The sequence below is a fragment of the Lipotes vexillifer genome, unplaced genomic scaffold, assembly GCF_000442215.2.
Source record: "Lipotes vexillifer unplaced genomic scaffold, Lipotes_vexillifer_v1.1 scaffold217, whole genome shotgun sequence".
In the NCBI taxonomy this organism is placed as follows: Eukaryota; Metazoa; Chordata; class Mammalia; order Artiodactyla; family Lipotidae; genus Lipotes; species Lipotes vexillifer.
In genome coordinates, this window is record NW_006788200.1 from 7,401,646 (window position 1) to 7,429,036 (window position 27,391).

General features: G+C 43.4%; 1 protein-coding gene across 1 annotated transcript in view; it reads left to right on the forward strand.

Annotated features, from left to right (window-relative positions):
• UBE2D2 (ubiquitin conjugating enzyme E2 D2) overlaps nucleotides 1–16,115 on the forward strand; it is a 61,189-nt gene extending 45,074 nt beyond the window's left edge. Inside the window, exons 3-7 of the mRNA XM_007461442.1 lie at nucleotides 5,336–5,367; nucleotides 5,447–5,524; nucleotides 5,609–5,714; nucleotides 12,700–12,793; nucleotides 14,442–16,115. Coding sequence (XP_007461504.1) covers nucleotides 5,336–5,367; nucleotides 5,447–5,524; nucleotides 5,609–5,714; nucleotides 12,700–12,793; nucleotides 14,442–14,487 — 356 coding nt within the window. The 3' untranslated portion in view covers nucleotides 14,488–16,115. The remainder of the gene's footprint in view (nucleotides 1–5,335; nucleotides 5,368–5,446; nucleotides 5,525–5,608; nucleotides 5,715–12,699; nucleotides 12,794–14,441) is intronic.
• The last annotated feature ends 11,276 nt before the right edge of the window (nucleotides 16,116–27,391 follow it).

A 27,391-nucleotide genomic window follows, 5' to 3' on the forward strand; every position in this document is an offset into this window, starting at 1 on the left:
AAAGAGTGTTTTTATTTCAGGTAAATTCCTCAAAGTTGAGAGTGGCTGATTTTTAATTAAAAGCGTTTGAAGTCTGGGGATTAGATTTCATTTTTGAAGTTCTGTGGTGTGCTAAAGTAATTTGCCTTTGCTTCTACCATAGTTAGTACTATTACATTCCTTTGTCAGATTGAAAAAATGGTTACCCTGGAGAGTTAAACTCCCCCAAAGCATAAGCAATAAAAGAAAAAGATAAATTAGACTTCATCAAAATTTAAAAATTAGGTGCAACAAATGATACTATTAAGAAAGTGAAAAGACACACAGAATGGGAGAAAAATTTTGTAGGTCATATATATCTAATAAGGCATATTTATCCAAAATATTTTTTAAAAGTCTATATCTCAGCAATATAAAGATAGATAACCCAATTTTAAAATAAACAGAGGATCTGAATAGCTGTTTCTCCAAATAAGATATACAAATGGCCAATAAACACATGGAAAGATGTTCAGCATCATTAATCATCAGGGAAATGCCTGTCAGAACCATAATGAGATGTCACTTTGCACCCACTAGGATGGCTAGAATCAAAAAGTCAAATAATAACAAATGTTGATGAGGATGTGGAGAAATTTGAACCTTCATACATTGCTGGTAGAATGCAAAATGGTATAGCCAGCTTGGAAGACAGCCTGTCAGCTCCTCAAAAAGTTAAACATAGAGTTACAATATAACCCAGTGAGTTCATTCCTAGGTATGTGTCCAAGAGAAATGAAACGTATATCTGTACAAAAACTCATACATGATTGTTCATAGAAGCTTTATTTATAATAGCCAAAAAGTGAAAACAACCCAAATGCCCACCAGCTGATGAAGGGATAAATAAAATGTGGTGTATCCATGCAGTGGAATATTACTTGACGATTAACAAGAATGAAATGATATATACTACAACATGGATGAGTATTAAAAACATTATGCTGAAAAGACCTATACTCTGAAAACTATAAGTTACTGGTGAAAGAAATTGAAGACGACATAGACAGATATTGTTAAAATGACCATACTGCCCAAGGCAATCTACAGATTCAGTGCTATCCCTATCAAATTACCAATGGCATTTTTCACAGAACTAGAACAAAAAATTTTTAAATTTGTATGGAAACACAGAAGACCTCGAATAGCCAAAACAATCTTGAGAAAGAAGACTGGAGCTAGAGGAATCATGCTTCCTGACTTCAGAATGTACTACAGAGCTACAGTAATCAAAGGGGTATGGTGCGGAAAACAAGAATATAGATCAGTGGAACAGGAAAACAAAAAACAAGCATATAGATCAGTGGAACAGGAAAACAAAAAACGAAGCATATATATCAGTAGAACAGGATAGAAAGCCCAGAAATAAACCTATGCACTTATGGTCAATTAATCTACAACAAAAGAATCAAGAATATTCAATGGAGAAAAAGATAGTCTCTTCAGTAAGTGGTTCTGGGAAAACTGGACAGCTACATGTAAAAGAATGAAATCATAACATTTTCTCACACCATATACAAAAATAAACTCAAAATAAACACCTAAGTGTAAGACCAGATACTCTAAAACTCCTAGAGGAAAGCGCAAGGAGAATACTTTTTTTTTGTTTGTTTTGTTTTGTCCCCCTGGCTCCCCGCCAGAGGATTTTTTTTTTTTTTTCCCCCCGAAGATGTTGGGGTAGGAGTTTATTAATTAATTAATTTATTTTTGCTGTGTTGGGTCTTCATTTCTGTGCGAGGGCTTTCTCTAGTTGTGGCAAGTGGGGGCCACTCTTCATCGCGGTGCGCGGGCCTCTCACTGTCGCGGCCTCTCTTGTTGCGGAGCACAGGCTCCAGACGCGCCGGCTCAGTAGTTGTGGCTCACGGGCCTAGTTGCTCCGCGGCATGTGGGATCTTCCCAGACCAGGGCTCGAACCCGTGTCCCCTGCATCGGCAGGCGGACTCTCAACCACTGCGCCACCAGGGAAGCCCCAATACTTTTTGACATAAATTGCAGCAGTATTTTTTTGGCTCCGTCTCCTAGAGTAATGGAAATAAAAACAAAAATAAAACAAATAGGACATAATTAAACTTAAAAGCTTTTGCACAGCAAAGGAAACTGTAAACAAAAAAAAGACAACCTGTGGAATAGGAGAAAATATTTGCAAACAATGCAACCAACAAGGAATTAATTTCCAAAATATACAAACAGCTCATACAGCTTAATAAAAGCTTTTTGATAAAAAACAAACAACCCAATCAAATAATGGGCAGAAGACCTTAAATAGACATTTCTCCAAAGAAGACATACAGGTGGCCAATAGGCACATGAAAAGATGCTCAATATTGCTAGTTATTAGAGAAAAGCAGATCAGAACTACAATGAAGTATCACCTCACACTAGTCAGAATGGCCATTGTCAAAAAATCTACAAACAGTAAACGCTGGAGGTGTAGAGAAAAGGGAACCCTCCTACACTGTTGGTGGGAATGTAATTGGTGCAGCCACTATGGAGAACAGTATGGAGGTTCCTTAGAAAACTAAAAGTAGAGTTAGCATATGATCCAGCAATCCCACTCCTGGGCATTTATCTGGAGAGAACTACTTGGAAAAGATAATATGCACCCCAGTGTTCATAGCACTGTTTACAATAGCCAAGACATGGAAACAAATGTGCTCCAGAGGGAGACCTAAGTCGTTGATTCCAGTAGGTATTCTTATATTTAACCAGTGTGGCAGAATACTCAATTAAGATTTAAATGGTAGGTCTTGAAATGCTTTTGTTAATTAAATTAATGTCTTTTTGTTGTTGTTGTTGTTGTTGTTGTTTTGCGGTATGCGGGCCTCCCACTGCCGCGGCCCCTCCCGCTGTGGAGCACAGGCTCCAGACTGCGCAGGCCCAGCGGCCATGGCTCACGGGCCCAGCTGGGCCCAGCCGCTCCGCGGCACGTGGGATCTTCCCGGACCGGGGTGCGAACCTGTGTACCTCGCATCGGCAGGCGGACTCCCATCCACTGCACCACCAGGGAAGCCCCAAATTAATGTGTTTTTATTTTGTTCTTCTCTGCCTTTTGTTGGTATTGTAGATTCTAGATCATTTTAACAAGAGACATAAATATTGTTGATCTCAGTTGCTACATTAGCAATTTCCTTATTCCTCTCCCCTCTCACTCTTAAAGACAGCCCTGTGTATGTGCTTTTGCTCATTTTTCTAGTGACAGTATTTGACCCTTTATTTATAAAGACGAAAACAAGTAAGTTAATAAAGGTTAGCATTTGAGTGTTAATGGGTTTTTATTTAGAACTAATGGTTTATATAAGTTTAGTTCTATTGGGGAATATTAAACAAACATGATTTACTAACTAAATGGATATGAATTACATATGAAATAGCCTATTGATGTTGCTTATAAGAGTTCTCAGTAATATGATTCTTGCTTAAATATACTAGAATATTTTCAATTTTCCAGAGTGCCAGATATGAAAGAGATTGCATTATTACTTGAAAATATTGATCTTTTCACATCTTCTTCTAGGAAGGGTATCCTTTATGTAATTGTAAATGTTCTAGTTGCCAGCTTCTTGTCAGAATTTCTGCTCCAAGCCTTTTGGGTTTCTATTTTGTCTAATTTTTAGTCGATTTTAATCATAAAGCATAAAATGGTCTTTGTTTTCTGTAGAGGAAGAATAGGAAATCACCAAAAATAAATATTTTACCTTCAGCCAAGAATTTGTTCAGGTTTAAATTTTTCCAGTAACTTCTTAAGTCTGGCAGTATTTTTAGCAAGAGAAAGATTGATCTTGAAAAGACTCAGAAGAAGAAGTTAGGACTTAGATAGTTAAAAAAATTTTTAACTAAAATTTTTAGCATGTCTCGATATTTGTATATTTTATCATCTAAGTGCTTTAGTTCTCTCTTTTTATTCCTTATCTGATTCTTACAACCTTTAACAAGAATGCAGGTATAAATATATCTTCCCATTTACAGCCACAAATTTTAAAAATATAGAAGGATTAAATGGAAGAATAAGATTGCTTTAAAACAATTCCCTTGACCTGTAGCTTGGTCATTTTTAATAGTGTTTTCATCTTTGTCATTGGGATTGTTTACTCCAATTATCAGTGTGTTTTGTTTACTCGAATTGTAAGTATATTTATGATTAAAAACAGAATGAGACTTGTTTCTTTAAACAGGACCTTAGGGCTCTTTTAATAGGACCTTTGTTAAAGATACTGGGACTAATCTTAGTGACTCAAAGTGACTTTCTCCTTAGCTGCTTAATCCGTAAAAAATTGGTTGGCAGAAGTTATGAGGAATTTTTCTCAGTACTAATGATGGGTAACCTAAAAAGGAGAGCCTCAGCAGTACCTATCCTTTATTTTTAATTCCTAATAAACAGGCTGCTCTTTGTAGATTCAGGCCCCAGTGAGGGGCAGGCCAACCATAGGGTCAGTTCTCATGCAGGTGGTCAGAAGGAATTTAAGGATTTGGCCAGATATCCCAGTGGATTTTCGTGCGGTTTTTTAGTCTTCACATTTCCTCTTTGTGTCGAGGGTTAGGTGGTTTGGGTTTTTCATATATAATCCCAGTGATAGTTTCCCTTAGTTTGCTCAAATCCTAGTGTGAATGTTAAGTGCTAAGTAGCTTGCTTAGAAGTGAAAACTGGCTTTTTGAACTTTGTGTTGGAACAAGCACCATTTTTTGCAGTTTGAAGAGAAAATTTCCTTATTAAACAAGTATATAATTTATTGGGATTATCCCGAGTTTGTAATCAGGCTTGGGGCTTTCAGCTGATGTTTTCTTTATTTACTGAGGTACCAGCAATTCTAAACACCTACAGGTGAGAACTCTTGGAAATTTTTTTCTCACTGGAAAAAACCCAGCATTTCCTAATTTGAGTATTGTCTACTTTAAGTTTACTGTTCTGCTCTATGCCAGTATTATAAAAGGAGTATATTATGTATATTTGTGTTGGGGAAATGATATAACACATGAAAGAATTGAATCTTGTGGTTCTTTTTTACCCTTTGAGGTAAGGAAATGCCTGTTTAAAAGTGAAATTTTGGACCTTGTCAAGAATTTTGTCTCCCTGACATGAATTTTCAAGATGTTTTAGCCCAAATACTTCTTTGTTGAGCACCATATCAGTGTTCTATACCATGCTAGTCATTTTTGTTTTCTCTGTTCAGACTCCAGCTTAATTTAGATTCCTCATCCTGCTCAGGACTCATCATATTGCTAATAAATGAACTGAGATTACATGGGGAATGATATGTTATTATGGTGTAGGTATACTGTGGATATTGCTTCATGGTGATTTTTTGTTGTTCTTTTTCAGTGTTCCATTGGCAAGCTACAATAATGGGGCCAGTAAGTATTCAGATTAATTTCAGAATAAATAGTTTATGTAATTCACTCATTTTAATCCAACTTTTCTTGTTATCAACAGAATGACAGTCCCTATCAGGGTGGAGTATTTTTCTTGACAATTCATTTCCCAACAGATTACCCCTTCAAACCACCTAAGGTAATTGGGATATGACAATTGTTTTGTATCTACTTTCGACAATACTATTGAAACAGTTTACAAAAAATTTTCCTTTTTTGATAGGTTGCATTTACAACAAGAATTTATCATCCAAATATTAACAGTAATGGCAGCATTTGTCTTGATATTCTACGGTCACAGTGGTCTCCAGCACTAACTATTTCAAAAGGTAATAGAATGAGTATTTGATATCAATATAAAAATCCTACTGTGTTTTTTGTCTTTTTAAGATTACTTACTCTTGGAAAGGTTGCTCAGATTCCTTTTTTAAGAGGAGGTAGCAATCCCCCGTATTCTTTTTTTTTTTTTTTAAGTTATTTATTTATTTATGGCTGTATTGCGTCTTTGTTTCTGTGCGAGGGCTTTCTCTAGTTGTGGTGAGCGTGGGCCACTCTTCATCGCGGTGCGCGAGCCTCTCACTATCACGGCCTCTCTTGTTGCAGAGCACAGGCTCCAGATGTGCGGGCTCAGTAGTTGTGGCTCACGGGCCCAGTTGCTCCGCGGCATGTGGTATCTTCCCAGACCAGGGCGCGAACCCGCATCCCCTGCATTGGCAGGCAGACTCCCAACCACTGCACCACCAGGGAAGCCCCCCACCCTGCCCCTTATTCTTAAAAAGACTTTTAGACCCACTGGAGAGAGCTAGATTTTCAAGCATAGGTATTCCTTGGTGTCGTGACTGCCCTCTGTCCATTGCTCTTGCTATTCAAGCATAGGTTGGAATATGACTACTTGGTATGAATGTTTTTCTAGAGCATAGTAAAAGCAGAAGGCAAACAATGTCTCTTCCAACCTTGAGATCCATGAATGGAAAGGATAGATATTGTTCCAGAATAATAAAAGAAAACAGCCATTGTAGAGGAATGCTTGTATACTATAAGCATAGACAGTAGTTTCTTGAAGAGCAACGTATAGGTGAATTCATATTCACATTCTTTAAGGTTTTACCAGCTCTTATCTTTAGGTTTCTGTCAGGAACAGAATCACCCTCTAAGATAATCAATTTAATATAAATTTTTATTTGAGCATCTTAATCTTTGGTATATTGTGTGTGTGTGGGGGGTGAAAATGTGTAGAGAAAGTTAGTTACCAACTTTGTGATGGAAGATCCAGTAGTTCTTTCTTTCTTTCTTTACTTACTTATTTACTTACTTATTTGGCTGCGTTGGGTCTTCGTTGCTGCATGCGGGCTTTCTCTGGTTGTGGCAAGCAGGGGCTACTCTTCGTTGCGGTGCACGGGCCTCTCATTGTGGTGGCTTCTCTTGTTGTGGATCACAGGCTTTAGGTGCGCGGGCTTCAGTAGTTGTGGCACACAGGCTCAGTAGTTGTGGCTTGCATGCTCTAGAGTGCAGGCTCAGTAGTTGTGGCGCACGAGCTTAGTTGCTCCACAGCATGTGGGATCTTCCCGGACCAGAGATCGAACCCTGTCCCCTGCATTGGCAGGCGGATTCTTAACCACTGCCCCACCAGGGAAGTCACAGGGTCCTTAGTTGTGGTATTCGAACTCTTAGTGGTGGCATGCATGTGAGATCTAGTTCCCAGACCAGGGAGCGAACCCGGGCCCCCTGCGTTGGGTGCGCAGTCTTAACCACTGCGCCATCAGGGAAGTCCCACTCCAATAGTTCTTTAAAATAAGACCTAGTTATATGAGGAGGTTGGGGATTTTTTTATATTCCTGAACTGAATATTATCTTATTTGTTGATTTGAGATTGTTCAACCCCTCAACATCATACCCAAATGAAATCACAAGTGGATTAAATGTTGTCAAAGTACAGATACTAGAAATAGGCTGCAAGTATGATAATGGGCCAATATGTTTAACAGATATGAAGAACATATATAAATCAGTAAGGAAAAACCTAGATCCCAGTGGACAGAAAGGAACAGAGGAAATAAAAATTAAAATAAGTTCCCATTTTTCACCTTTTTAATTAACAAAGATCTTTAAAAAAGAAAAATAAATGTTGGTGAACTACATTGAAATGAGTGCTTATATATGCTACAGATAGAAGTATAGATTTTTATAGTCCAGTCTGCCAGTATGTATTAAGAAATAAGAGATTTAATCATTAATACCCTTTGACCCAGTAATTCTAGGTTCATTCATTTGTACTAAAAAAATAAGCCCAACTGTTAAAAAAAGTTCTCTGTGCAAGTACATTTGCAACAGTGTTATTTCTGAAAAATAGAAATTACATATAGACTCAGCGGTAGAGGAGAAAATATATTGGTTCTGGCAAATGCATTCAAAAGAGTATTGATCCTTAAAAATATTGTGGGAAATAGGAAAATACAATGTTTGAAAAAAACAGAAAAGAGATAAAGTGTTACACACTGTAATTTGCGTCATACAAAAAGTATATTAAATAGCTAGAAAGAAATAGTTTGGGTATTTGGGGATGAAATTTGGTACATGAAAATATTTTTCTTTTCTGTCTACTTAAATTTTATCATTTCTTTAATGCATACATTTAGACAAGAGGCAACATAGTTTCATCTTAAAGAACATAGATTCTGGATGCAACTGCCTGTATTAGGATCTCAGCTCCACCTCTTATTGGATGAGACTTGAGACAGATTGGCTTCTGCATTCCACAGAGTTTTCATCGGTAGAATAGGGATGATAAAAACTATTTCACTGTTACTATGAAGATTAAAAAAGTAAAAATGGGGAGGGTGGGAGGGAGGGAAACAAAGAGGGAAGAGATATGGGAACATATGTATATGTATAACTGATTCACTCTGTTATAAAGCAGAAACTAACACACCATTGTAAAGCAATTATACCCCAATAAATATGTTAAAAAATTTAAAAAAATTAAAAAAATAAAAAGTAAAAATGCATAGTTAACTGGTTCCTTGTAAGCACCCAAATAACTGGGATAAAGGCACTATTGTAAAAAGTATTGGAGGGGACTTCCCTGGTGGCACAGTGGTTAAGAATCTGCCTGCCAATGCTGGGGACACAGGTTTGATCCCTGGTCCGGGAAGATCCCACATGCCACGGAGCAACTAAGCCCATGTGCCACAGCTATTGAGTCTGCACTCTAGAGCCCACGGGCCACAACTACTGAGTCTGTGTGCCTCAACTACTGAAGCTCAAGTGCATAGAACCTGTGCTTCGCAACAAGAGAAGCCACCTCAATGAGAAGCCCGCACACTGCAATGAAGAGTAGCCCCTGCTCACTGCAACTAGAGAAAGCCCGCACACTGCAATGAAGACCCAACGCAGCCAAAATGAATATTTATTTTAAAAAAAAAAAAAGCAAAAAATCCATAGTTGACTCGTACCTTGTAAGCACCTAAATAACTGGGATAAAGGCACTATTGTAAAAAGTATTGGAGGGGTGGCACAGTGGTTAAGAATCTGCCTGCCAGTGTAGGGGACACGGTTTCGAAACCTGGTCCGGGAAGATCCCACATGCCGCAGAACAACTAAGCCCGTGTGCCACAACTACTGAGTCAGCACTCTAGAGCCCACGCACCACAACTACTGAGGCCCATGCGCCTAGAGCCTGTGCTCCACCACAAGAGAAGCCACTGCAGTGAGAAGCCTGCACACCACAATGAAGAGTAGCCCCCCACTCGCCACAACTAGAGAAGGCCTACGTGCAGCAACGAAGACCCAACGCAGCCCAAAAAAAGAAAAAAAAAAAAGTACTGGATAGGACTTCCCTGGTGGTGCGGTGGTTAAGAAACTGCCTGCCAATGCAGGGGAAATCGGTTCAAGCCCTGGTCCAGGAAGATCCCACATACTGCGGAGCAGCTAAGCCTGTGCACCACAACTGCTGAGCCCGCAGCCTAGAGCCTGTGCTCCCAACAAGAGAAGCCACCGCAGTGAGAAGCCCACACACTGCAATGAAGCATGACCCCCACTTGCTGCAACTAGAGAAAGCTCACATGCAGCAGCAAAGACCTAGTGCAGCCAAAAATAAATAATTAATTTAAAAAATTATTGGATATTTGTCATGTTATAATTACGGTAAGACTTGCATACTCTTAAAAGTTAATTTTTTGAAGGAAACAAAAACTCTGGGGCATTAAATTAAGATTTCTGGGGTCCTAGGCAAAAATACAAACAAAAAATCAGAGGACCACATTTTTCAAAATTGTGACTAAAATAGTTCTCCAGATAAGTGGCCCCTTTTCTTTTTGTAGGCCTCCTTGCAATTCAAGGGCTGCCTGGGAAAGTGTTCATATGCCTGTTGTTCTTGTGATTTCCTGGCCTGGTTGCTCTTCTTTTACCAAGTAGCTGTAGATATAAATGGGGCCAAGAGAGGTGGGACTGTGTGTGTGTGTGTGTGTGTGTGTGTGTGTGTGTGTGTGTGGGTGTGTGTTGTGTGTGTGTGTGTGTGTGTGTCTGTCTGTCTGTCTGTCTGGGGGGCGGGGGGTCTAGATACCTGAAATGGTTACCATAGCTTCCTTTTTTTCCTTTCCTTCTGTGCCTGGTGTTGATTTTTTCAGTTGTTCTAAATCATAAGGGCTGTTAGTTTATTTGGCTTGATATGTTCTGTCTAGATAGCTATCTTTTAAAATAACTGCAGTGCCATTTTGTTGAATTTGGGTTATATCAACATACCTAGGTTTAGTGTTTTAAAGAAGGCCTGAATCCTGTGTGTGATATAATTATCCCTTTAACATAGTCCGTTTTTTCTTTTTTTTAATTAGTTAATTAATTTTTGGCTGCATTGGGTCTTTGGTGCTGCACACGGGCATTTCTCTAGTTGCGGCGATGGGGGCTACTCTTCATTGCAGTGTGCGGGCTTCTCATTGAGGTGGCTTCTCTTGTTTCTGAGCACGAGCTCTAGGCACGCGGGCTTCAGTAGTTGTGGCACGCAGGCTCAGTAGTTGTGGCACATGGGCTTAGTTGCTCTGTGGCATGTGGAATCTTCCCAGACCAGGGCTCAAACCCTTGTCCCCTGCATTGGCAGGCAGATTCTTAACCATTGTACCACCAGGGAAGTCCCCATAGTCTGTTTTTGAGGGCAGTAATCTTGACCCGAAATGCCCTCCACTCTGAGTATATAGGTAAGGGACCTAAATATACAGAAAACTTAAAGGAAGCAGATTAAGTGCATCATAAAGCCACTTGATTATATGTTTTTAGAATTGGAAGTGACTGTGGGTTATGACACTAATGAAAATGGGTATGTACTGATGAGGAATATATATATGTTGGTGAAAATTTAGTTACTTCAGTGAAGAGTCTCTACAAGCTGTAGAAATAGAAGTTATTCTCTTTATAGAGAAAGAAGGTATAGTATATTATAAGCCAAATCAATTTTCTACAAATTAAAGGATCTAAGTAGTGTACTAAGAACCGTTTCACCAGGTCCAGATAACCCCCATCCTACCTTCCTTTCCTGGAAAGAAAGAGAGAAAAGTTGTTTACTTAAAACTTATCTTTTTAAAATGATAACAAATGAACTTATTTACAAAACAGCAACAGACTCACAGACATAGAAGACAAATTTATGGTTGACAAAGGGGAAATGGAGCAGGGAGGGATAAATTAGGAGTTTGGGACTAATAGTTACACACTGCTATATATAAAATAGATAAACAAGGACCTACTGTATAGCACAGGAAACTATATTCAGTATCTTGTAATAACCTGTAATGCACAAGAATCTGAAAAAGAGTATATATGTATATATATATGTATAACTGAATCACTTTGCTGTATACCTGAAACTAACACAACATTGTAAATCAACTATACTTATTTTTAAAAAAATTTTGTCTTTTTAAAGTTGCCTTATTGAAATAGTTGGAAGAGTAAATAAAGGGAACTTAACAAATACTAATTTGGTCGTATGTCTAATTTTAGGTGAAGAATCAGTTGTATTCTTGCCAGCTTGATAGGCCAGATAAGTTTCTTCTTCTATAGTCAGAATTCATGAACATTCAAAGATCTATAACTCCTTGTTGTCATTTCCAGGAAATACATGAAATCTTTCCTAATTGCTGTTAGAATGTTCTGTGCTTGAAGAGGGCATCAGGTGATACACCTGACAATGGGAAGAGAAGATATTTTGGGAATGCCATCTGCCATTTGTGGGTAACAGGAATGAAGAGTCAGAAAACATCTTGCCTGATGTTTTTTGTTTTCCATATACTCTTAAGGCAAGGAAATAGCTTTTTTTGTTAACAACTGAATGATAAAGGGCATGTAAACTTTCTCATCTCTCAGAAGCCCTTGATCTCTGTAAAACAGATTTGATAGGAAAAGGAATATTCCTTTTCCTGATGAATTTGATGTTTGGGGAGTAACGTGGGCTCTGAATCATTGTCTCTTGCTACAGAACATTAGAGAGAAATAAGGTAGCTGAGTTCTGGTAACGTCAGAATAGAAGGATTGGAATTTATTTCAGTATGTCAGAGACCACTGGATTTAATGTAATTAGTGGCCTTAGCCTCCTCTTTGCTTTCAATAAGGAATACATAAGTTAATGAATTTGAACAGAGGAAATTGTACTGTTGAGATCTGTCTGCTACATTCCAGGTTGTCACTGAGGAAATGGCTTAGATGAGATTCTAAATCATTACTGAAAATAATTTGAGACTTTAGTTTGAGATATGTTGTATCCTCTATAATAAGTGTGGCCAGCCCCATTTGGGAGCAAGTACTGACCTTTATGTTCTTAGACTAAATCGTTTTCAACTAAAAATGAAACATCCATTGCATCTGAATATATAGTACCTGCCATGGAGAAAGCAGTGATTGTTGGATTTCATAGTTGTCATTTCTTACTAAGAGCATTCAGTAGTGTGGTTGTCTTTGGAATTTTGAAAGCCATTTATCCCTGAACATGGGCTTCTAAAAATTGAACTTCATAAGCTGGGAAAAGTGTTATTGGTCTAGGATTTGGAAGACCTGGATTCTAATTCCACTCTAATTTTACTCACTAACCAGGGACATGAGGCAAGACACTTCACCAGCCTGGGCCAGCTTCCTCAGGGGTTCAAGCATAGAGAAATCTTAGAATCTTCGTTGATTACTGTTACTGTAAACTTAGGTAGAACTTACAAAGCTGTTAGGCACTACAATATAAATAGGGTCTTAGAATTTTCTCTTGTGTTGGCATCTCATGTTTCTTTCAACCTTTTTGCTTTTGTTCCTCTACTAATTTGTATGTTTTTTTCATTCTAGTACTTTTGTCCATCTGTTCTCTGTTGTGTGATCCCAATCCAGATGATCCTTTAGTGCCTGAGATTGCTCGGATCTACAAAACAGATAGAGAAAAGTAAGTATGGTCTCCAGACAGCAGAGTATCTGTGGTAGGGTGGAGATGTTTTTGTCTAAGGGCTGAGTATGGGTCAGATACTTAAAATGAAGTCCTAATATACTCACCTGGGGACAGGAAAGAGGAGTATTTGCATCGAGTATCATTATAAGTAAATGATTTTATATCTGATTGTTTCATGACTCCTACTGCCTAGAAAAACTTTTCTATAGTATATTTTCCAACAGCTTTAGGTCTTCTGCTTGGCTTTTGACGTGTAAAGATTTTGCATCAAGAGCCCATTTGTCTTAGGTAGGTATTTATAAATTAATGGGAAAGAGAATTGATTTTCTACCATTTGGAATAGTGTAAAAAAGAAAGTGAATAAATGTAACAAGACATTTATTATTAATAAATGTTATTAGCCCCAAGTTTCCTTTAAAACAAAACTTGTAGAATTTACATATTTTAGAATTGTATTGTGAATTATTGAAGAGTGGTCAGGATATCACAAGAGATAATAACTGAAAGTGTTGAAATTTTTTTTGTTTGTTTTGTGTATTGTTCAATTAGAGTGTGAAGGAAATAGATGGGAGGTAGTGGATAATTTTCTAAAGTTAAAATATAAAAGATTAAACAATTGAATTATTGGTTAGAGAGGCATATAAATAGGATATTTTAAAATGGAGCTGCATTGAGAATGGGGAATTCTAACAGCAGTTGGTTCTTAGTTTAGTTTTTTTCTGTATTTAGGTCTGAATAGTATCTATAACTATGTATTCTTGGCTGCATTCAGAATAAAATTAGATCATGCTTTTTTCTATTTGTGAATTTACTTAGAAATACTTTTTTTTTTTTTTTTTGCGGTACGCGGGCCTCTCACTGTTGTGGCCTCTCCTGTGCGGAGCACAGGCTCCAGACGCACAGGCTCAGCGGCCATGGCTCACGGGCCCAGCCGTTCCATGGCATGTGGAATCTTCCCAGACCAGGTCACGAACCCGTGTCCCGTGCATCGGCAGGTGGACTCTCAACCACTGCGCCACCAGGGAAGCCCATAAATACATTTTTTGATTAGAGAACCATTTTGTCCCATATTTAGAATTATGGGCATTTTTCCCAAGTCATTGTGGCGGTAATGGTCAGCAGAATTTTTTAATCAAAGAATTAAAGATCCTTTTGCCCTGCTTATTTTACTACTAGAATGTTCTTCTGGAGCAATAAACCCATTCATTTTAGCAACCAAATTGTTAAAATAAGTCCTGCCAGAACTGGTTGTTTTATTGATGCAGGGGAAAGTATTATGTCAATTTAATCATTATTATATGATTTCAAGAACCATATAATATAGAATTATATTGTTCCAAGAACTCCAAATAAGTCAAACAAGGGTTGAAGATTGTCTGTTAGAAATACGTCGATCAAGTATAGACTGAGGGTATGCCAGCAAGTGCTAAAATTTAATTAGAATCCTGTATTAGTAGCATTTATAGGATATTTCCCACTATCATTGAATAAATGCTTATTAGAAATTTGGAGTAGGAAGATGGCTTAGCTTGAATATACTGTAAGTTATTCCCTTCAAGTTACTGCATTCGATAATGAATGAACTCTTTTGCTTTCTAACTGACTCCTCACCCGTGTTAAGCTAAGCTTCTCTTTGTGTGTACAGGTACAACAGAATAGCTCGGGAATGGACTCAGAAGTATGCGATGTAATTAAAGAAATTATTGGATAACCTCTACAAATAAAGATAGGGGAACTCTGAAAGAGAAAGTCCTTTTGATTTCCATTTGACTGCTTTCTATGAGCCCACGCCTCATCTTCCCCTGTGCACATGTTTACCTGATACAGCAGTGCTGCGTGTTGTACATACTTGGAACAACAAACTAGAAATACTGTACTTCTGTACCAACATTGCCTCCTAGCAGAGAAGTGTGTGTGTGACAAGCCAGTTCTCCAGGCATAACCTAGGTGTGAGACTAAAAGCTTTCCTTATTGACTTAAATTTGGATAACGGCAGAGTGAGGGGTGGTGGGTATGGTGTGTGCTTGGATGGGGAAGAAAAGCTCCACTGACCTGTAGGAGATTGTTTTTTAAGTGAAATCCCATTAAACTCAAAACAGTTATGAAAAGCAAGGCGAAGAACATGAAGCTGTTTCTGTATTCGTTTTATTCCGAAGGACTTAACGTCTTAGGTGACAGTTATGACCAATCAGATTAAACTGTACCTACATCCTGTATTTTAAGGTCTAAGTTTAACTGGTCAACATTTAAATGGATTGGAGCTATTAGTAAGTAAAGTGTGATGGGCTTTGTTTCCAACTCTTTTACATCTCCCCACCCTTCAACCTTCGCCCTTCAGCCCCTCTTTCTCTCTTCCATATTCTTTGGTTTGTATGTGGTTTCTCAGTTAATACATAGCTAATAGCTCTTATTTTTCTTATGTTTTTAACTGCTTAGGTCTATCTGGATGTAAGGGTGAAAATTCATTCGATGGAAATACTTGTGTATATTTAAAGACCCAATTGCTCCTCTGGAGCCTGTACGTTCAAGAATGATTAATCTGTGTAATAAACTGATTACTACAGTCATTACATATAATTTTGTGTGAATAGGCTGTTTGATTTTAAGAATTTTGTCTAGCTGAGATTAGTGGTGGATTTTTTCCCACCCATAAAATGTTTTCATTTATACTGGTTGCATTTCAAAATCATGAAACAATTCAGTTTACATAGGAAAAAGGATATCTTGAAAGTAATTTTACTGAACAAGATAAACGCATAAGCTTAAAAGAATTTTCATGAAATTTATATGTGCAGTATTCCAGGAACATGACTGTTAAACTAAATAAGAAATTTGCTTTATTATTGAAACTAAGCTGCATTTCACTGAAACCTTGTGACATTCCTTTGGTACATAGGACATAAAACAAAGGCATTGCTATTTGGTAAGTTAAGCTTCTGTGATTGTGATTGTAAAAACATTGACCAAACCTGGGAAACATGAGCACAATCTTGTATTGGAGAGTCTACATAATTACTTTGCACTAACATTGCAGGATGTTCATCCAATTTTAAATTGTACTGTATGTGGCTTTTTGGTCATCCCTTGATGCTAGTAAAATGTAGTTTGAAACTTGTAAACAGCTGTGTTTGCCAGAAACATCGTTCCTGTGAACTAGGCAAGTTACTTTTTTTTCCCCCTACTTCTCCTAATCTAATTGTAAACCAGGCCAGCCTGAAAGCAATGGCTGATGCTCTCTAGCCGTCAGGTTCTTTCAAATGCATCTTTACACTCTTGCACAAAAATTGAGGAATAAATGTCCACTGCTTTTGGTTTTAAACTTGTTTAACTTGTCTTATCTCTCAGTGTCACTATTCCATCTCAGAAATAAGGTGTGATACCTGAAACCTTTAAAGTGCTTCATTTTAGCTGCTGGCTACTTATTATTAGCATTTCTAGCATCCTTGACCTTGCAAAGAAGTTTGACTATTAATAGTTGTGGGTAAAGAAGTTAGAATTGAGCTCTAACCTAAAATTACCCTCATTCTCAGTATCATGGGTAAGTGGGAATTCAGTTTTTGACTGTTGACAATGGGTTAGTTGCACAGATCCTGAAAGCCCCATTCTTTGTCATCTTAAACAGCAGCCAGCTTATTACCATTTATTAGGTCATAATGTAGATATTTTCACAGGAGTACTTTTAAGTAAAAGTCATCCTGGTGTTCATGAAACATTTGGCTTTTGAATGCAGTTTGGTCTTGCTCATTTGAGTTTGGAACATACTTGGTCCTGTCTGCTTACATATGCCTTGGCCAGAATGAAGGCTCAGTGAGGAGACCACCTTCCCCACTCACAAAAAGTGTGTAACTCAGGATGGATCTCATCTGGGACCACATTGCTTTTTTACAGAAGTGTCTGTAGTTTTATCATATGTGAAAGCTTGTTTGCAGTAGATTTGATTATCTTGGTGAGGCAGTGGTTACAAAGGAATGTCATTGTATGGGTTCCTGTTGCTTCTTTTTTGTTTTTAATTGAAGTATAATTGGTTTACAGTGTTGTGTTAGTTTCAGGTGTACAGCAAAGTGATTCAGTTTCGTATGTATATATGTGTGTGTGTGTGTGTGTGTGTGTGTGTAGATAGATAGATAGATTCTTTTCCCTTATAGGTTATTACAAAATATTGAGTATAGTTCCCCGTGCTATACAGTAGGTCCTTGTTGGTTATCTATTTTATATATATTAGTGTGTATATGTTAGTTGCTTTGCTTCTTTTTTTTTCTTAATTTATTAATTTTATTTATTTATTTTTGGCTGTGTTGGGTCTTCGTTGCTGCACACGGGCTTTCTCTAGTTGTGGTGAGCAGGGGCTACTCTTCGTTGAGGTGCGCAGGCTTCTCATTACAGTGTTGCAGAGCACGGGCTCTAGGCGCACGCGGGCTTCAGTAGTTGTGGCTTGCGGGCTCTAGAGTGCAGGCTCAGTAGTTGTGGTGCACGGGCTTAGTTGCTTCGTGGCATGTGGGATCTTCCCAGACCAGGGCTCGAACCTGTGTCCCCTGCATTGGCAGGCAGATTCTTAACCACTGTGCCACCAGGGAAGCCCCTGCTTTGCTTCTTAACAACATTGAGTGCTTGATCAAGTTATAGTTGGAACAGTCTCTTTTGGTAAAGCTACATGATTTTGGATACTTGCATGCTCTGTTACTGGCCAGTGGTCAAAGGTAGCGTTGTCCTGCTAGTTTGTAATATAAAGATTTGGAAAGAGGACTCCTGGGGTGGGGAGCAGCAGGGAGGTCTATAGAGAGAAGGATGTGGTGGTCAGAGAGGGGGGCCCATGTTCTCTGCACTGACCTAGAAATTGAGGCATTCCTTTTCTACTTCCAACAGCTGCACTATTCCACTTTTCTATTCATTCCTCTTTGCCTCAACAAGTAATTTGGAGCCCTAGGTAGGTTGTCAGGAGAAATGAATTATTTCTAAACTACAGTTGGAATGCCTGTAAACCGCCCCTTGTCTGCAATTAGAGTGAAACTGTGGCTTTTGTCTTAGTCTGCTATACCATACCCATTAACAACCAGTGGCTAGGTTTTAATAGAAGAACTTTCTTCAGTTCCTAGATCTTCTGAATTATGAACACCTCTTTCCTTCCTTCCTACTCAGGAATAGCATCTTTATTACCCCTGCAGAAAATTGTCATTCATGTTAGGAACCCATCTCCATTTCATTCCCTTTGTGAAACAGTCTTTATTTCACGTGATGGGTTATTCTGGTGATTGTGATGGTAGAGAAAGCAGATTTTTTTCCTCCCATTTAAGCAAAGCACAAATGCTGACTCAACGTAATATCACGTAAAACTTTTTCTCTTATGTTTATAACTCAACAGATTGGTAAATCCAGAGGAACTGTTATAATCACTATATGGGACATACTGTATTAGTATATCAAAAGTTTATTCCAACCCATTTCTTCTTTTATATTCTAAAACATCTTCATTATGTTTGATGAGATAGATCCACAAGAAGATGGAGGTACCCAAGGCCAGTCCGACTTTCGGCCAGTCAGGTTTGTCATCTGGTAGCTCCCAAATGTAGAACTTAGAGCGTGCTAAAAAGCCATTCAGGATCCTGGCCGGGGCCAGCAGCCTGGAGAGGGTGGAGAAAACAGACTTTTAATATGAGAATAACTATGAAGGTAGCAAACTATCAGAATATACATTCATATCCATCCAGGAAGAGAAAATAGACTTCCTTTGGGACACTCCTGGAGCCTGTTTCCTGTTTCATCATTCCTTTGTTGTGCGTGTGCTTAGATGAAAAGTGGCTCTGAGTTCTCTGTACCAAACAAAAGGCTTCCTTAAAAGCCTTTTCCTAACCTTAGCCCCAGCTGGTATAAGTGGTTGGTATTCAGGCACCTCTGAATATTTCCAGGGATATTCAGAGGTGCCTGAATACAATTCCTGGGATGGGCTTAGAAATAATGAAAACCGGCCATGGGATCACTTTCTCAGGGTGATCCTGAAACACATACATTCCCCCATTGTTGCCATATTTTACCCTAGTCAATATAAGTGGCAAAGCTCAAAGCTTGGGACGGACTGTAAAGCCTTTAAGGCCTTTGGTCTCAGTGGCTCAATGTGTGACACAGTCGGCAGCCAGCTTTGCCCTTTCTCAGTGCCTGCTCCTGGGCTGATTGAAGAAGAGGCAGAGTCAGACGTTTTTGTGACAATTGATTACTTTTCATCTTTGAATTTTTTGTGGAGCTGCACCTTAACTGGAGGCAAACTGTAGCCTGCCTCTTATCGGATGAAGAACTATATGAATGTCTTAGCACCAGGATAGCACTTAGTAGTTTTCAATTGAGTGGGGGTTTTGTTTGCTTTTAAATCTCCTGTGTGAGTTGTTATTAATAGAACGGCCTTTTCCAGGGCTGGGGTTCCTGATAACCCTACAGTGTATATACACTGAAAGCAAATGGTTGATCACTTTTGGAAAGGCCAAGAAGTTGCTGAGTGCCCAGGCCTCTGGTGACTGATGTCCAGAGAAGAGCAGCACCAGCCTCAGTCAGTGTGCCATGTTCCTTTTCAGACTTCTCCTGAGGATATGAGGGGCGACAGCAGCCATTTTCCCAGGAACCTCGCTCCTTGCCCTGAGCCACTTGTTCTCCTGTTTGAATTTCTTCCTAAGTACTTAAAAATCTTGACTCTTAAAGGGTACTCCCCTACCCTAAATTGTAGGGCCTCTAGAGAATGAGAGTGAGTAGGAAGGGTTTGGCCAGCTTTCTCACCTTTGAAGTTTTCCATAGGAAGTGAGTAGGTTTGAAAGCTCTAAAACTGCTACTTAGGCCTTCTGACTTGGAGGTTTCTAGAAACAGTACACAAGTACAACCTGACATTTGGGCTCCAGAGCCAGCTCAGGGGTGAGAGATGTTCCATGCTTGAGGTAGTTGGCAAATCTAGGCTACCTACCTGACAGGGGCTTCTGGAGCTTCCCCCAGCTAATTAAGGGGCAATACTGGTTAGGTCCTTCTGGGCAGTCTCCCCCCACCTCCATTCCACATCTCTACCATCTTTGAAAGGTGTGGCTGCTTGCAGGGTGTTGCAGTAAAAGTTGAGGGGAGCTGGCCTTGTTTCAGAGGTGCCCAGGACTTCCAGTCACCTGCTGCAGTGTAACAGAAGGAACCAGGGGAACAAAGGCTTTCTCAGACCTGCCAGAGAAGCTGAGCTTTTTCAAAGGATGGTTCCAGATCATTTAAGCCTGGCCCTCTTTTGGAAGGGACAAAGAGAAGGCATAAGACAAGGGGTAAAGGGGAGGTTCTGCTGCATTGCAACAGGTTATGGGGCAGGCATTGTTCCCATGAGTGTGGGGTTTTAACCTCTAAGCTGGAGAGAAAGGACACTTGAAGTTTTGGACGTAAATTTTGGGAAGGGGGCAGAATTCCTTTGTGATTTCTCCTCTGACACACTGTGTCCCTGGGTTCCTCCCTGCTAATCCTGCCCCCTGCCACCTTCTGACTTAAGTGACAGTTGGGTAGGCTTAAGTTTCTATGCCCACAGATGGAGGAGATGACTGAAGTGCATTTGCTTGGGTAGGGAGCGAGCTGGTATCTGAGTGGATGCTAGTGCCTGAGTTGCCAGCAGAGGGCAGTGGTGACCTATAGCTGTGACAACCATGAGGTAGGTGGTCAGTAAATCGGCTTGGACAGAACCTGGGAGGGGCTTTGGTTGGGGTGGGGAGGCCTGTTTGGGTTTGGCTTTGTTTACTGTTTATCCAGAACTGGATGGCCCAGTGTCTAGCTCATTATGCTCCATCATAGCCTTAATCACAATGAGGGAACAGATTAGTATTCTAGCCCAAAGCCTGCCAGAAGTGTCAAGCCACCAGCTCCCCATTCCTCTCACCATTGGTATAGTAGCCATATGCCTGTGTGTGGACAGATTCGTAGGGACCAGGCCAGGGCCTTTGCCCACCTAACTGCAGGTTGCATGGGGACAAAGGCCTATCTGTTGCTTCATGTGAACAAGGGGATCTCATATTTCTGGCACTTCTCTGTCTGGTGCCCACTGTTACCTTTCCCCAAAGGCAGGCAGTCTCTCTGACTCTAGCCAACTAGCCCTGTCTCCTTTGCCTGCCTACCTACTCTGGGCAACCAGGACATGACTTTTCATACCTGAGGGGTGGAGGGCTGGGGACAGGAGGAACAGAGCTGCGGGCTGGTGATAGGGCCTGGGAGATGTTCTTCCCTTGTCCTTTTCAATCTTATCTTGTGTGTTGGGGCCCTAGACTCCTCAGTCTTCCAGCCCAACAGCTGTGAGCCTCCAGGGCCACTACCCGGAAGCCAGCTGCCTCTTCTTGGAGAATTCTTTGAAATTCCAGGCTCGGCCATCTGGGTATGCAAATATCTCCAGATTTGCTGAGCCCTCCAAGTGGCTGCACCCCAGGCAGAGCTGTGAGAATTAACTGCCACTACCCCCAGATGGGGAAAACTGCCTGGGGGCTGTTGGTGCATGGAACCTGCGCTTTCACCTGCTGAGAGACTCTGTAAGAGTGGGAGAGAGAGGAGTCCTGGGGGCTCCCTAGGTCCTGCTCTAGTTACTAACTGTATAAGGGATTTTGCATCCAAAGGGTGAGTTGGGAGACCCTTGGGGGCCCTTCCTGGAGTGTGAATCTCTGAGCATAAGAAAGTTCCTGGAATATGGAGGGAAGCCTTGGGTCTAGCGTGGTAGAAGGGTGGGGGCTATCTGCAGGGAAAGCTCCTGGCTTCCTACCATGCCAGATCCAGGCAGTAGAGCTGGCTTAGGCAGCCCAGAGTAGGCCTAGCAGTCTGGCCCCCAGAATGCCTTGCTTTCTCCCAGGCCTCCCCCTGGGGCTGGTTATCTGGCTGTAGCAGGAGGAATGTGTGCTTTGAGTGGGGAAGGGTGGGGGGGCAGGGGCAGGGCGGAAACCTGGGAATGTGGACTCCCTGCCTGTCCCTGTCCCTGTTGGAGGGAGGGAGCCATGGAGAATGTGGCTGACAGGCCCCAGGCGTGGGAGAGTGTAGGCCTGCTTGTATGTGTGAGTATGTGCGGGAGGGGGCTGTCCATGTGTGTAGGAACGTGTGAGAGAATTGTGAGCATGGACATTCCTTAGTGTTTATGCATATGGGTGTGAGCCTAAACTGTGTAGCCTTTGAGGAACAGAAGTCGAATTTGTATTTGAATCACAGGCCCATGACTTTTCAGTTGTATATTCTTGAGCAACTAATTTCTCTCTCCTTTGCTTGGTTTTCTCATCTGGAAAATGGGCACTTGGCCTAGCCTGGCCCATAGGCAATGCTTGGTGGAAAATGGCCTTATCAAATTAAAGGGTTGCGGCTGTGGGTGCTTATGGATTCAGGGTAGTAGGCGTGGGTAGTTGGACATTTTTGCTGGACTCTTATACAAATCAGATGATTTTTGAGCAGGACCAGCTCCTGGGACACCCAGGGACTTGGGGCAGGCTGTCTGGGCCCCTTTGGGGCCTATGCCTTTCATACCCACTTGGTAAGGCCTGCAAGAATGTGCCTAGGGCTTCCCTGGTGGCACGGTGGTTGAGAGTCTGCCTGCCGATGCAGGAGACGCAGGTTCGGGCCCCGGTCCGGGAAGATCCCACATGCCGCAGAGCGGCTGGGGCCCGGACCCCCCGCCACTGAGCCTGCGCCTCCGGAGCCTGTGCTCCGCAATGGGAGAGGCCACAACAGTGAGAGGCCTGCGTACCGCAAAAAAAAAAAAAAAGGATGTGCCTAAAAACAGAATGGGTAGGCATTTAGATGGTGGACATGCCAGGCCAGCCTGTGTGCCCCTGCACAGGGTTTGTGTCCGTTTCTCTTGGGGGACAAAAGGGGAGCTCAGCTACCCTTTCTGGTGAATAAAAGCCTGGAAGGGGATGCTGCGAAGAGCTGCCTCCAGCCATCTGGGAGTGGGGATGTTGTGGAAGGAGGCCAGACCTCCCCCAGCTGTTTCCCCACCCTACCTGAAGGGTGAGAGTAAGGGATGAGACATGGGTGATTGTAGCACTGCCCACAGCCCAGAATCCTTGCTTTCCCCCATTCTAGAGCACAGGCCACCTAGTGGTTCTACGGTCTCTTAAAGAGTGCCTGTGTGTGCGTGCATGAGGTCTCAAAGGGGGGCAGCCGTTGGAATCTTGGATCAACAGGCAGGATTTGGGATCCAGGCACAGAGAGGCTGGGGAATTAGGCAGTGTTACACAGCCAGGCAAAACTAGGGAATGTTTGAAGTCTTTCTGGGTGGCACCTTTAGGGGGAGCTCCCTGGCTGCAAGGGGTTCCTGGAAGCCCCTGGGAGGTCCCAGGCCTTAACTGGAGGAAATAAGGGCTACAGCCCAGCTGGCCCTACAACTGGAAGCACAGGAGTGGCCTGTAAGGGAGTGTTGAAGGAATGAGGGATCTTGGCCTTGTTCCTACACACATGTACCACTGGAAATGTTGGTGGTGAGGGGTGGGGTGGATTTCTGAGATCAGGGGCCAGCCCTCTTTCCTGCTTTAGATTTGGAAGGGAGCGCTCTGGAACTGATGCCTCGGTTTCTGTACGATAAATGGCGGAATGGAGAGAGAGAGACTGATTAGGGATGGTCCTTAAGGAGCTTGTGTGGGAGGTTCTGGACCTTGTTTTAACTGAGAGCAAATCACTGCTGGGTGGGCGGTGCTTTGTGTTCTACAGCCTTGTGAGAGTGGCAGGAAATGGGGCCAGTAGCTATGTACTAGTTGAGTTGCACCTGATGAGAGATTGGGGGTGGTTTCTCCACGGAAGTCCCAAAGTGTGTGTGGCCAATGTGGCATTGTACTAGGGGAAATGATATGTGTGGCCACTGTGAGCGAGTGCAACAGTGTGAGTGGTTTGTGACGCTTGAATTGTGTTTCCCAGGTGTGTGTAATGGCTGAACTAATTTTGTTGTTGGGATGAATCAGGTTCCTGGACAGGAATGGACCTATCTGGAGAGAGTGATGCTACTAAGTAGTTACAATCATATTGATATGACTTGCTAGTATACAGACATTAAAAATGATCCCACTACTCTTTGTTTTGAGTGCTTACCATGTGCTTGGCCCTGTGCTAAGTGCCTAACCTGCAGTAACTCATTTGGTTCTGTCAGAACCCTGAGAGTTAATGCTGGTTTGCCTGTGCCACAATGTTTATTGTGCCATGTTATATTCTCGTTGGCGGATGTGATACAGCTGCATCTCTGTCTTACTTGCTGAAGTGCAACTTGTGGCAGTGTGGGGTCCTGTTGTATACTTGGGCTCTCTGTCCTGTTTTGTGTTGCCAATATGGGGCTCCACTGTGTTGTTCCATAGTTTAAGACCCAATTTGACAATGTTTTTGAGGTGATGGTGATGGTGTATAATTTGGCTGTGTGACTTTTTTGCTTTGTTGTGCAGCCAGAGTATGTAACTCCCTTCTGTCCTGTAGTTGAGACCAGCTAGTAGAATGTATGACTCATTTTGTATTTTGGTGATGTGGGTGTCTAGTGTAGGGTCATCGGTTGTGGTGGTGTGAACTGGTTGTGTGACAGCGTGACTGGCTGTATTGTTATGTGTCTGTGACCCTATTGTGTGTGTCGGGGAGCCATTTGTTTGACCCCTTGACCCTCCTGTCCCAACTTGTGTCAGAGACTGTTGTAGTGTGCTGTAACTCCGTGAGGTGAGTGTGCTTCCTTGGTGGGGGCAGTGGCCCATAGTGGCCCATCCCTGTATAGAATGTGTGTCCGTGTCACCCCATGTGCCGCTGTGCCCCTTTTCGGGTGTGTGTGTTGTCTGACCTCAGCCGCTATGCCAGCACCACTGCCCCTCCCCCGCGCCGCCCGCCCGCGCCGTGCAGCGATCGATCGCCATTGATTGTCCCTGACGAGCTGCTCCACTTTCCAGCCAATGTCAGGAGGGGGGATCTCCGCCGCCCTGGCGGTGTCATTTCCACACACTCCCTGGGCTGCCGCCAGCGCGGGCGCCACTAAAAGCCGGCCTGGATCGCCCAGAGCGCGGACCGGACCGCCCACGCCAGGACGCCCGACAGAGAGGCCAGACCCCCGCCTGCCCGGCCTGCGGCCCTGCACCCAGACCTTCCTCCCTGGGTGGGTGGATGCTGTCGCTCCACTAGTTTGAGCTGGCCCCGGGGAGGGTGGGGGCATGGTTGGTGCGCCTGTGCGCTCGGGTGGGGGCGTGGGGGGCTGTTTCCGCCGGGCGGAGGCGCCTGCGGGCCAGCTTTGCAGTGGCCCAAACAGATGCTAATGATTTTCCGGGAGGCGCCGGTTATCTCTGGCCCCAGCCAGCCAGTGCTCGGGCTCGAGCCGGGCATAGACACCTCCCCACCCTCCCCCCCACCCATATGAGCCTCGCCAAATGACCACCTGGCCCCGAGTGGACAGTGGGGGGTCGCAGGCTCCCTGGGGTGCCCCCAGAACTTTGGCTGCAAGGGAATGTTTGCTTCTGTCCACCCAAGACGCAGCTGCATTCTCTGAACCCTTCCCAAAGCACCCCTCCCCTCCCATCTGAGCAGGGGAAACTGAGGCTCAGAAAAGCCCAACCCAAGGTCATGCTGACCCACCACCTGCTGGGCTGAGTGGATCACAGCCTCTCAAGGCCACCGTGTCGGGGGACTCAGCCTTCCTGGTCCCCCTTTGCCCAGGGGCCAGAGCCAGTTTCCAGGCTCCCCGGTGGAAGTGCTGACGTGGCTTTGGGCAGCTGTCTGGGGCCGGGAAGCGGGGCAGATGTCACAGAGCCCAGGGGAGGAGGCGGCTCCATGGGGAGGGCGGGCAGGGCCTCTTGCCTGGCGAGACACGCCTCCTCCCCCTAGGCCTGGCATTGTCTGGGGCTGGGGCATAGCTGCTGCCCAGGCTGACCCGCCTCCAATTCTAGTCCCAGCTCCTCTGTGTGCCTGCTGACAAGTGCTGTAACCTCTCTGGTTCTTTTCCTCCCTTGTGGAGGAATATAACAGCACCTGCTTTGGATGAGTGTGAGCCTCAGATGAAAGCAGAGAGAGGTGTGCAAAGCCCCCAGTCCAGTACTGGACATACTGTTCCTGCTCAACATGTATTAGCTATTATTATTGTCTTTGCAAGTGGGAATTTGGCGTGTCCAGGAGCAAAACTGAGTCCTGAGAGTGCCAGCTGGCTTCAGAGGTCATTCCAGCCAGCCTCCTGCCTTGGTGCCCCTGGCCCTCTGCATTTCTCATGCCTGTCTAGCTTTGTTTTCTCCCTGAAGTGTCAGCTCCCCTCAGCTCTGCCTGCTGCCAAGCTGCCCCCACCCCCTCTTATCGGTGTAGTTCCCTCCTATCTGGCCGCCACATTGGGTCCCTCGAGCAGCACAGCCCCCTGGGAACAGCAATCGATGGGGCGGAACAGCCTCCCTGACAGATGGACCCATGGAGGCTGGGCTGCTTCAGCAGAGCTCCCTAGGAAACCAGAGACAAGAGCCGAGCCACCATGGCTGCCTCCTAAATAGAAATGGGAGGAGGCAGAGAGATGAGGAGGAGGCCAGAGCTTCCAGCCAGCCCCATGCTGGGCCAAGCCTCTGGGGATGGGTCTGGCAGGGCAAGGCAACCCCTATACTTTTCCACAGATCCTCTTGAGGGGAGGGCTCTATAGCGTTCGCTTGGTAGGTAGGATATGTCTGAATTCCCATCATGGGCAGGTGAAGTGTTGCCGTCCCCATCCCCCCATGGGCACTTTTTCTAACAAGCCCAGAGGCTGGTGGTTGGGTGGGCAGGCAGGCGGCTTACCACATTCCTCAGGCTATAAGGGGCCTTTGAAGCCAGAATGGCAGGAGGACCTTCTCTGCCTGTTGGGGGTGGGAAATGATGAGCCTCGGCCCCTGTGAGTGTGTATGGAGAATACGTCCTATCTCCTACCAGGCTCCCAGATTAGTCAGGGACTTCTTCCAAGGGTTTCTCAACCTCAGCACTATTGACATTTTGGGCCATTTAATTCTTTGTCCTGTGCATTGTAAGATGCTTAGCAGCAGTTGTGACAACCAAAAACGTCTCCAGATATTGCCCAATGCCCCCTGGGAGGCAAAATCAGCTTTAGTTGAGAATCACTGGTCTAACCTCAGGACCAGCCCCCTGGGTTGGAAGGGGTGGCTAGGACCCCATGGGGATGCCATATATCCTCTTCAGTAGTGGAAAGGGAGGTTTCCAAAAAGGCTCTGTCCCCAGCTGTCTCAGGCCCAGGAGGGTGGGAGACACTCGCCCCCCTCCCCATGGCCCCTGCTAGGTTGGAGGGAACCATGCTTGCCTGAGATGGCAGAGCATTTGGCGTCACTGCTCAGCTGCACCAGGCTTGGTGCCAACACCTTACTGCTGAGACTACATAGCATGGGGGCGGGGGAGCGAGGGCGTTCATGGGGGTACTCAGGCTGCCTGTGCGACCTTCTGTCCAGCCAGCTTGAGATGAGGGGAGCCAACATGGATGATCAGTCTCCTGCCTTCCCTTGGTGCCCTGGCAATGTCTCTGCTGCGTCCCTCTAGGCCAGTGTTGGGTTGGGAATAGGTCTGGCAGGACTGAGAGCCAGTGAGGGCTACTGCCTGGAGCAGGATTGTGGACACAAGTCCAGCGGGCCCAGCCAGCTGACAGCTGGGCCACCTGAATGCCGA